Consider the following 12,341-nt stretch of genomic DNA (forward strand, 5'->3'; position numbering starts at 1 on the left):
GTTGGCTACCAGCTAAAACATTCAATACAGTAATTATAGCATACAGTTCAATGCCACGCTTTATTTTTCAAAGACTGAGTGAATTGCAAGTTATCTGGCACCACAGTTTTAGAGGTCCTTCATTAACCATTCTAATATAATTCCCGTGTTTGTAGGACCCTGGAAATTTGGCTACTTTCATTTCCTGTGGGAATAGAGGATACATATTTCTTGGGATTTGATAAGTATAAAATCAGACTTCCTTTTTTTATGACGATTTTGTAAGGTGAATACCAAGACAAAACTAAATTGCATAATTTTATTCATAAAATACATTGAAATTTGAATGTATGACAAAACAAACATGAAAGGTGCTATCACAATCATTTTAGGAAGAAAGGTTAAAGTGAAAATAAAGAAAGAAAACAACTTCTTTTTATAGACATTCGTCTTATTTCCTCATTGCATACCAATTTAATAAAGATTTTTCTGAAAAAAAATCATTAGCATAATGCATATGGAAATATCTGTTTCGAATTGTTAATATGACTTCTTTATTAATGCATAAGTGGAACTTGAGTTTCATGAATCAATTTCTATTGCCAAATATGTAATTCCAGAGGAAAGGTTTAAGGTTCTTGAAACTCTTCTTACGGGGTGACATAGTACTCTTCGACATTGCTTAAGGTTACTGACTCGGCCTTTTGATCGTATTCAGTGATAAAGTTGTCAGAAAGCATGACAACTTCTTCCAAAATATTGATTGTTGAATCTTTCTCCATCAAGTCCTCATCGCTGACGTATCGCATCGCTCTCGTGAAAGCGTAGACAGATTGACGCACCTCCTCGAATGTGAAGATCTCGCCGCCATCACCCATCGAAAAATCAGTTTCTTGAGTTGAGTCATCGCTTGAAGCTGTGTCTGTTGCAGTTGTGGCCTGTGTCGTAGTAGAGTCATTTGCGTTTAAGCTGTTAGCATTCTTTATTGCTGTCAGTAAATTGTATGCCTTACAGGATAAACTCTCATTTTTACCACAGTATGTTTCATTTGAATTCCCTGATGTTGTTGAGGATACAGCCACATTTGTGCTGCTATCTGATGATAATGATGATGCAGTGTCGCTATTGGATGATGGTGAGGATTCAGTGCTGTTATTAGATGATGGTGAGGATTCATTGCTGTTATTAGATGATGGTGAGGATTCAGTGCTGTCAATTGAAGATAAGGTTGACTCAGTGCTGTTACTCGAGTCATCCTCCACTGTTCTATTTGCAAGATACTCACTTGAATATTTTGCCACGTTTTTGACTTCCTCAAAGAAAGTCCTGTAGAAAATATTACCTGCTTTTTCACTTACTTCTTGTGAATATATACTGAGGGCATTCAAAGATTCATTGGTAGCACTTACTGCTTCGTCAATTACTGGGGTCAAATCACTGAATATTTCTCCGTTAATCATCATTGCCTCTTCAGTTCGCGAGAGATCAGATAGTTCTTTCTGGTAGCTTCTGATATTCGAGATTTGATAATCTTCAATTTGTTTAACATCTGTCCAGCCACTTAAAATAAGCAAGGAATTCTTGCTAATGTCTTGGAGTCGAGCTTCCACTTCACTCTGTTTTGTACCATTGGAACTACCTGTGGATCCTCCATCACTACTTGTGTCATCAGAACTACCTGTGGATCCTCCATCACTACTCGTGTCATCAGAACTACCTGTGGTTCCTCCATCACTGCCTGAAAGTTTTTCTAGGGCTGTTTTGAATCCTTCTAGTTCCAGAGAGGCCCTTGAATATCTGTAAATGGCTCCCTCTAGGCTCGCTTTTTGCAATGCTGCTTCATAATAAACCTCACTGATTAACTCTGAAACAGTTCTATCTGCTTGATGGAGGCTGTATTTCAACATATGACTCTCTTCCATTTTGTTTTTGTTTGACATAGATTTTCTTTGCAGCGTGAACATTGAGTTTTTGAAATTTGCTACCGATCTGGCATTAACAGCTTCTTTGTCAAAAGTCCAGAACATAAGGATATCAGAAACATCATTCAAAACCTTTCCAGTGCTATAAGTGTTATTACTAGAACCAGATGTAGTGTCGTCACCTGTAGCACCAGAATTAGTGGTAGAATTACCGTCTGTCCCATTGTTACCACCTTCAAACATTTCAATCATCATCATTGTCTCATTATTTATGTACTGGAGATAGTCAGCTGCATCTCTCATAACAAGAGCCTGTGTGCTTGCATAACCATAATCTCTTAAGGTCTCACTACTGTTACCTAAACTACCCTGTGTGCTCTGTAACATTTCTTTCACAGCAGTAAGTTCACTTGCATTTACTGAAATGCCACCCTCAACTCTCCCCTTTATTTCTTCAATTAATTGTCCAAACATACTAAGCATCCCTAATTGAATATTGGAAACATCGTCTGTTATTTTCAGTAGTGATTGAATATCTGTGAGTAATGTATCATTTTCAATTCCATTACCAGAGATGCCTTCTAATTCTGTAAGATTATTGGCTAAATCTTCAAATTTATAATTCAATTCATGAAGCTGGAAAGCAATTTCTGAACTTCGACCGAGGGACTGCATGAAAGACGCATTTTTCTTATCATACTCACCACCCTCCATTTTCATGGATAACAGTTCATAATTATGGGCTTGGGCAGACACAAAACCATAATACTCATCTAATTCCATTGCAGTGCTTTCCATCACATTCTTTAGCTCACCAGCATCAATAGGGCTTCCACTTTCTGTACTACTTGAACTGAGTTCATTTGCATATGCCATGCATTTTCCAATTATTTCTCTATTTAAATAACTATATCCTTTTGTAAAGTTTGTATAACATTCCTTCAGATTATCTATACTTGCTTGAACACCTCCATCTTTTTCCATTTTTTCTAAAGATGATACTATAAGATAATTCATTCTAGTAATGCTTTTGAACATATTGTATGATTCTGTGACTTGAGCAGCTGATTGTTGTGCTTGGGAGACTAAACTCAACTCTCCTGACAAAGACGAGAACTGTGTTATGAGTTCAGGGAGGTTTTCCAGCTGAGCTCCTTCTTCCAAAGTCACAGTCTGCAACATATCTGTATATCCTTCTAATTCCATAATGTCTTCCTCTCCTAGAATGGTCCCGTTGTTATACATGAGTTCAGTGATCCTCTTAAGTTCATCAACTATCTCCTGTGGAGACTTTGTTTCATCATCTTGATTTGAAGTATCACTTGGATCTTCACTACTTGGTGTTACATCATCTGTTGGAGAATCAGTAGCCTCGTTACTAGTGTCCATACTCATAAAGCTTTGAAGAGTGTTGCTAATAGAATTTACCGCCGCACTCACTTTGAGAGTAGAGTCAATTTCTTTATAATATGTTGAAAGCATTTTGGACTGATGGTAGGACTCTTTCAACTGGCTCATCATTGAAGAAACTTCTTTCAGATATTTGATTCCATTTCCACTTGTACCTACTGTTTCATTTAGCTTATATTCCTCGAGTTTTTCACCAAGATCAATTGGGATTAACTCTAAATTGGAGGCAAAAGATAGCATATAGTCAAATGCATTTTTGACATTATCAACCTTATCATAAGTCGAGGCTGACATTGTATTCAAGAACAATTGATCTAAATAGGATCCTGTTGATACTATAATTTCAGAAGACTCTCCTAATATCCTACTCGACCTTTCATTTATGAATGCATTATTTGCATAATCTTTGTAATTCTGGTAAGAATACCCACTGAACGCTATACTTTGTTTTAAATCATTTAGGTATGCAATTTCACTACCATATTGACTTATAGCATATTTTATCATGTTTTCTTGCTTAGATGCTTCTCTGATGTCACTTGTGCTTAGTGTGTATGCCCTTTGTTTTAATTGGTTAAATTGAACAGCAAGAGCTGATATTTCTGGCACAGCCTTGAGGGGAGAAGAGTTATCTGAAGCTATTATAGATGGAATAGTACTCATCAGGCTAGCAGCAGTATTCATAGCTTCATTGAAGGTACTAATTCTTCGCATTGTTTGAGAATGCAGGGCTAAATCTTGTAAAACACCAGAAAGTTTTTTGAATTGTTGGATCGATTTGCCAGATTCTACATTCTGTATTGCTGTAATAAATCCAGTAGCATTGAATTGACTAAGGAATGAAACATCAAAATTATTAGAAGACAATGAGATATCTCCAACATTCATCAATAAATCTTCAACTTCAGGTACTGGTACTCCTTCATCAAAGTCTAACATATCTGAAGAAGCTGTCTGGACAAAATCAGACATTTGGGATGAGAAATATAAGACTTTATCCATGTTTTCATTCTCCTGGTCAAATACATTCCAAGATTCAGCAATCATTTTTGAACTAGCGACACTATCTAGAGCAGAGGACAGACTTTTGCTGATCATATCAAATTTGTCAATAGAGGATGAGCCCTCTAGAACAACTTTGAGTTGCGAAAGTTCTTTCGCATACCCTTCCATTTTTGCAATTTGAGATGCGCTGAGCATACCCTTTGCTATTTCTTCAGCTATTACAAGTGTCTCATCAAGTATTTTCTCTAATCTGCTTGTGGAATTAGATTCTGAGGTCCCAGTAAGGACAGCATTAATTTCATCAATGCCTAATGTAAATTTCTCCAAAACTGTGGTTGCCTTTCCACTGTTAAACATATATTCTTGAGTCTGAGCTCGAACCATAGCCCCCTCATCTGTTGACATTTGTAAGATCTGAGTAAGTGGAACCTTAGAGTCCATTAAAAGTTGCTTCCATGTATGGAAGTCAGCCACATATTCGTTATCCCCAAGCTCAAAGTCTTTTAGTTCCATAAAAGCAGATCTAAACTGAATCAGGAAATCTTCATTAATATCAACAGTTTGGAAGCTCAAGCCTGTGAGCAGTCCTGTAATTGTAGTTATGTATTCCATGTACTTCTTGGTATTTTCACTTGGTTCACTTCCATCAGATTTGCTTCCTAATTTTTCACTGATATTTTGGAAGAACATGCCAACATCATCAACAACCTTTGTTGCCTCTTGATATGTTAGGACACTTTGACTTGCTTGTGCGTATGCTTCCTGTGATGCTACTGCATCAGTGAACATTTGTTCTGTTTTTGTCATAGATTCTAAAGCAGAATCTAATTGTGTTACGTCAATTAAAATTTCTTCACTTTCAGATATTACTTTCAAACGATTTACATTTGAAGCAAATGACGTGAGGAAGCTTAAACTGATTTCTTCTATTTTAGATTCTGAGGCTTTAAACATTGTTGACAAACTTGTGAGAATTGATTCAACCTCTTTGCCGTTAGATGTCTTAGGATCAAATGTACCCAAATCTTCATCTAAATCATCTGAAGAATTACCTTCAGAATCGCCACCACTACCTGATGCTAGTACCTTAATAGATTCAAGGGCTTCTTTAGCATCTGCAAACAGGCCACTACTTGACTGTAGGATATAATATTGCTGAGATGTACGAAGGATTTCTTGCTGCAAGAGCTCTTTCTTTGCTTTTTGTTGCATGCTGTATGAACTACTAGATACACTTGAACTACTAAAGCTCTGAGACATGCTGGATGAACTTTGGCTACTTGAAATGAATGAGGACTGTATAACTTCAGATTTCTTTATATCATTGCCTATTGTACTTACTGTTTCTTTCAATGTATTCACAGTCACTGTCTCTTCTCCAATTAGAGCTTCCTGTAAACCATATGTCAGTGAGCGAAGAGTGGATACACTTTCAGAGGTGAAAGCAGAAGCAGTTTTATAGGTATTGAAGAAACCTTCTAATTCTGATATAATATTGGGAGCTTCCTCCGATCCTTTGCCCGTTTCAGCAAGAATTTTAATACTCTCCTCTAGTGACATCATCAAAGCACTAGCTTCTTGCGTATTGCCAAACGATTCTTGGGTTGCAATAGTTGAATCCATACGTTGGATATCCTTTGACATCTTTTCTGTAGCACTAGATGCCTTAGAAATCAATTCCTTAACTACATTTTTATCAACAGATTTCAGTTTCATTTTGAAGTCACTTTGAGTAAACTTCTGAATTGACTCTGAGAATTCTATACTAAATTCTTCTGTGAATTTTCCCATGTTAAAGGATGGATCACTAATCTTACCCATTATTGAATCGAATAAAGCAACAGCATCCTCCTGAGACACATCTTCCATACCATCTGAAGGTACATCTCCTGTGCCATCTGAAGGCTGTGAGGTCACAGTATCAGTAGTACTTTCACTCTCCATTTCATTGAGGAACATTTCGAGATTCCTTGTGAAAGTAGTAGTTGAACCTTTAACACTCTCTATCAGTCCAGTGGATTCAGCAATTTTAACACTTTCTGCAGATTTTTGCTCCAGATTACTAAATTTTTCTATGAGATTGAACACTTGCGAGAGATATTTTATTCCCTTATCGGCAGTTGCTGTGACTGAAGAGAAATCAAATTCTTTAATTCTCAAACTAAATTGGTCATCAAGGGTGTTAGAATCATAAGCATAACTCATAAGGAAATTGTATGCATCGCTAATTACATCCACTTCTTCAACTTCCACTGCATTAGTGGTCATGTCTTTCATGATGTTCTTTATGCTAGAAGAGAGTGATTCAAATGATTCCTTGGATTTTGACAGTATATCAACTGATTTTTTAGCATTTTCTTTAAACTTTTTCTTCTCCATTTGTTTTGTTGCTCCATAACTAAATTGAGCCATTTGCTCTGCAACAATTGACCCATAAGCCACAGATTCACTTCCCGATGCCTCGATGGCAGTCTGTGCAATATTAATTGATTCAGTTATTTTTGATATTTCTTCAATTGAGAGAGTGGAAAAATCTACTGCCTGTAGCATCATGCTAAGTTCTGTAACTTCCTTAACCTCTTGAAGATTATCAGATGTATCTGAGAAGCTGGCAAAGGTAGAATATGAGCTATCAATGGCTTTTTTGGCTTTATTTGAAAGTACTGTTTGTTGCTCTTTTCCTTTTGTTAACTTAGCTTTAGTTAATTCCTTAGACAGAGTCAGAGACTTTTCTTCTACTAGAGTTTTTATCTCCTCATAACCTGGTATCGTCTCAGTTGTAACGGTTTCTTCAACCAATTGCATGCTTTGAACGTATTCCTGAAGAAGGACTAGATCCTCTTTAGTGTACATAATCGTGCTGTCTTCCATAAAGGTCTTAATATCTTTAATGACAGATGCATCCAGCGGTGCTCCAGAGCTTGGCTGAGATCCTGTTTTTGTATCAATTCGCTGGAATATATCTTTCAACTCTACAAACAAGCTGTCTGCTTCTTCCAAGCTAGAAACAGTGTCAGACGACTCTTTAATGCTTAATGATTCTGATATACTTGATGAAAGGGAAGATTCAGTTGATCTTACTTTCATAACCAAAGAGTCAACTCCTTCTATAGCCATACCATCTGTAACATTTTCACTCAATTTCTTCAACATATTCACATCTTCAGCAAGTGAGCGAATGAACGAACCAGATATTTCGTCAGTTGCTTTGGCAATCTTAATCTCCAAACTTTTTATCACAGATGTATCACCTGTGAAGGTGTCTGTTCCTTTACCCTGTTTATTTTTCAAGGTCTCTAGAGAAGTTTTTGCTTCATTGACAAGCGAAAGAACTTCCTTCTTAGCTGTCGTAGTTGCTGAGTATTCACCATAAAATTCATCTTCTAATACATCTTGAGATAATTTATCCACAAGATATGCACTTGATTCAATGGCTGAATCTAGACCTATCAAAGTGACCCCAGCAGCAAATTCTGTATCTTTTAATATATTTGTATATGATATATACTGTTCTACATCCAAGAGAGTAGCTGTACCCTTCTCAAACTTATCGAGAATTTCGACTATTTGTTGTAATTCATACACTGTCTCATTTGTAGATGAATCTGTCACATCTCCAATTTTCTCTGAAATCATCTGGAAAACCTCTGTTGAGCTGGCAACTGCTTCCTCGGCTTGCTTTCGAACAACCATAGCTTCCTCTCTGATTATTTCTTCCTTTATAACCATAAGTTCAGTGTTGGTGTTTTGAATCACTTTTTCAGTTATTGTAAGGAGTGTGTCCATCCCACTGACAGCCTGTTTTCTTCCTAATATTGATGATAACTGAGCAGTTTTCTCCTCAAACATCATGAGAGATTCTTCTGATATGCCAGAAGGATTAGACTCAAATGTAGACATTAAAGTGATGATTTCATTGATATCAATATCTTTGTCAAATTCTGTGCTCTGCACTGTAGTTACAATCTCTTTGACAGTTGTCTGTACTTTATTAAACAGTGATACAGCTTCCATTAGTGTTGAAGTCTTACTTGCTTTTGCTGAACTCTTTTCTAGTACATAAACTTCTTTTGAAGTAGCTCTTTCTAAATTGTCGATTGAAGTTGCTAATTCTTCCTTTGTAGATGCTGTAACCTTAATTGCCGAAGAAAGTGTGGTTATTGAAAATGAGAATTCTTCAATCATCTTAAGTGTCTCTTTTGTCATTGTTGTTACATCTTCTGAGATAATTCCTAAAAGTTCTTTGAACGAAGGGAACTCATCTGTTTCAGAAGTGGCTTCTTCAACATTTTCCAATTCTCCCTTTATTGATGTAATAGCAGACTGAATTCCTGCATAAACTGTAATTTTTTCTTCGACATTACTTCCCTGATTTAGAGCTCCAAAGCTCTCTTTTACTTCACTGGTTTTACTTACAGATAATGATTTTAATTGCCCCAGCCCCTTGATGCCTTTATTCTTTACAGCTTTAGTGGATTCAATGGTTGAAAGAACATCCTTTATTTCAGTGATCTGTTCCATTGTAACTGATGTTGTTGAAAATTGTTGTAACAAATCTGTTAACTTATCAACATTAGGATCATCTTGCTCTTCACCCAAAGACAGACCAATATCTGCTTGCAGCCTGTCAATAGCACTTGTGATCATACTCATGACAGTAGATGTCTCTTTGAAAACTGCTGCTGTTGAAGCCTGTTTAAGTGATGATGTTATAGACATTAACTCTGTTGTAACAATGTCTGTTGCAGATTTGACACCATCCATTGCTGATTTCAGGTTAGTGAAATCCTGCCCTTCGGTAATCTGAAACATTTCAATCTTTTCAATTATTTTCTTTATCTCCTTCACAGTTGTCTTTTTAACTTCTTTTGTTTCAAAAATTTCTTTGAAAATTGAGTCCAGTTGAGATATATCTGCATCTTCTATAGGAACACCAACAGGTGTTCCAATATCTTCTGTAATTTTAGTGAGTAGCTCTTCAGCTTTCGCCAAAGTAGATTTTGCTTCTTTTAATGTGCTTTCCGTCGCCTTCTTCTCAGACAAAACCTTAAATTCTTTCAAATTCATGTTTGTACTTTCCTCAACTGTCTGAGTTTTAGATATTAAGGATTTGATTTCAGTAAGCTCTACGTTAGTCTCTTCATAAACATAATATAGCTCTTCCAGAATTTTGTCTAATTCCTTAAGAATACTGGAGTCAACCTTTTCAGTATCAGAAGCTTCCTCGAGAACTGATTCAAGATCCATAAAGACAATTATTGTTGTAGCCTTATCTTCACTGCTAACTGGAGTTGAAGTTTCAGTAGACATTGCCTCTAAGAAATATTCTTCAATTGATGACAATTCATCTTTAACAGCTGAGAGTTTCGTTGTCAGTGAAGAGAGGATGTTTATTCTTTCTCTGGACTTGGAAACAGAAGCTAAAGAATCCTTCTGAGATTTGATTTCTTTCACTGATTGTTCAGCAACATCTCTGAGTTTGTAGATACCAATTATTTCTTGTCCAGTTGCAGGTGTGGTCTCTTTGAGAGTTGTTAATGCATCTAGAAGTTCTTGCTCAGTTGCTTCGGACGAAGATATCTTTTCTATTACTGTTATGACATCTGTTAAATCTCCAACGGCATCACCAGTAATATCAGCTCCTTCAATTGTTTGTATCATAGAAATCACTTGCTTCTCAATGTCTATTGCAATAGTCTCAAGTTTGTTTATGCTTTCTAGATCTTCTTCGAAAGAATTATTATCTTTTTGTCCTTCAAGACGCATTTCTGCAGAGTCCTTTGCATTCTGTGCAGTTTTCTGAGCTTTAAGTATATTACCAATACTTTTATCTGGCCCCAGGTCATATATCTTCTGTATCAGGGTAAAGGAAAGTTCTTCAATACTGTCAATATCATCTTCTGAAAGAGAGTCTACATTATCAGACATCATTTCCATAAATTGTGTAAATTCATCAAAATCAGCATCATCTTCCCCTATGAGCTGTGTAGTTTGAAGTGTTTCAGTAGCAGCCTGCATTTCATCTATGAAAGAAGTCACAACTGATAAGGCTTTTCCTACTTTCTTTATAACTGCTTGAGCATTTTGTTTTTCTTCTAGCTTTCTAAATTCTTCCATAATAGCATCATCAGCCGCTTCAGCAGCTTCAAGAGCTGCCTCAGCTGCAATTGAAGTCTTTTCTGATTTTTCAGCATCCATTAGATCTTTGACTATTTTTTCTAATTCACTAGTAGACGTAATTGATGAAACATCATTGGATATGGCCTCCAAAGTAGTTGTTGCTGTTGTAAATGTTACATCATTACTTGTATCAACCTCTGTGAAAGATGTAATTTTTTTCAAAATATCCACTATCTTCCCAGTGTATAGTGATATATCACTGAACTTATCTATTTCAGAGGATGACATCTCCAAACTTTTTTCTACTGTGAGTGTTGCGTTTACAACTTCCCTTGCTAAGTTTGCTTCTGCCTTTGCATCTTCAAGGGTATAATCAACTCCTGTGAACTTTTCAGAGCCAGTGAATGAGTTAACATACACTTCTAAATCAGATTTTAGACTTTCTAAAGCAATGACATCATCTTCTGTAGCAACATAGTACTCATCTTGAATCATTATAAAGAAATTGACGATATCATCAATTACAACAATGGTTTCTTCTGTTACTTGTTCCTCTGTCTGTTCAGAGATTGTAATTTCCTCAAACAGGAGGGTTATTTCACTGACTTTTGTTTCAATTGACTGCAAAAGGATGACTACACTTTCAGACTCTTCTGCTTTATTAATTTCTTGCTCAACAACGGCCATTGCAAAGTCTAGTGCTGATAAACCTTCCTCCAAATTAGACAAACTATCTTTCACTGTACCATCTTTGTATGTTTGCAACACCCCTTCCAGAGCATCCACTGCTGAGCTAAGCTCTTCAACGTCTTCTTGAGTAATAGATATTTTCTTTTCCATGATAGTAGATGAAATTGTAATGAGATTTTCAATTTCGGTGGAGGGTATAGCAGGGCTTTCATCAGAAGATTCAGAAATTATGTCACTTATTTCAAAGAGCAGGGATTCTCCCACTGATAAAAGTGTTGCACTTTCATCGAGGAACACTGCAGCTTTGCTGGACTCAGCTTTAGATTCTTCCTTTGTAATTTCGTTACTTATGTCTGTTTTCACATCTGTGATTTTAGTAAGCATATCGTCTAAACCATCAACCTCATCCTCGCCGGTGAGAAGTTTCAAATTCTCAAACTTTCCACTAAGAGAATCATACTGAGTCAATGTTAAAGAGGAAGCTTTTATTGATGCTATTTCACTTGTCATTTCTGTCACTGTTATATCTTCATACTTAGTGGTGCTTGTTGTTGCTGCTGCTAAATTAATAACAAATTCTTCTATATCTTGTAGAAGTGTTAGTGTGATCTCCATTACTTCCAGTTTTTCTTCACTCGCTGCAGTTTGCTTTAGTAACTTTTCATCGGCCTTCGTTTTTTCTACAGCTTTGCTTGTTACCAAAGTAAGTTCTTTTAGATTGCTAACTGATTTCACATCTGTCAAAGACGCTACCTCGGTAGTGAATGTAGCCAGAGTATTCTGGATTTCTGAAAATTGATCTTCAGTGAGTTCTTCTGTCTTTGAAACCACCACTTTCATTAGATCCTGCAAGGTAATGACTATGGTTTCTATACTTTCTACCTTTTCTGTGCTAGATTCCTCCATGACCTTTGAGTTCAATTCTTTAACAGCTTTTTCAACATCCATCATCAATTTTGTTGTCTCCTCTGCCTTCTTAACTTCGTTAAGCTGGTCCTCCTTTTCAGCATATGATACAATCTCTTGTGTAACTGCTTCTTGTTGTTTTTCTCCTTCTTGTATGAGTGCATCAAGACCCTCTATACTTGTGTTAATTTCAGATTGCATGAGTGTTTCTAAGGCAGACAAATGAGTTTCAAGGGTCGTAACAGAGGTTTCTGTGAAATCTGATGTTGTTAAGGAGGCAAGGAACTCGGTAACAACAGTCACCTCTTC

General features: G+C 36.4%; 1 protein-coding gene across 1 annotated transcript in view; it reads right to left on the reverse strand.

Annotated features, from left to right (window-relative positions):
* Window positions 1-284: 284 nt before the first annotated feature.
* The window catches only part of LOC137660023 (serine-rich adhesin for platelets-like), a 38,816-nt gene continuing 26,759 nt past the window's right edge, over window positions 285-12,341 (reverse strand). The window contains exon 7 of the mRNA XM_068394753.1: window positions 285-12,341. This exon is cut by the window's right edge and continues 1,289 nt beyond it. Coding sequence (XP_068250854.1) covers window positions 630-12,341 — 11,712 coding nt within the window. The 3' untranslated portion in view covers window positions 285-629.

Source organism: Palaemon carinicauda, chromosome 20 (genome assembly GCF_036898095.1).
Source record: "Palaemon carinicauda isolate YSFRI2023 chromosome 20, ASM3689809v2, whole genome shotgun sequence".
NCBI classification, from domain to species: Eukaryota; Metazoa; Arthropoda; class Malacostraca; order Decapoda; family Palaemonidae; genus Palaemon; species Palaemon carinicauda.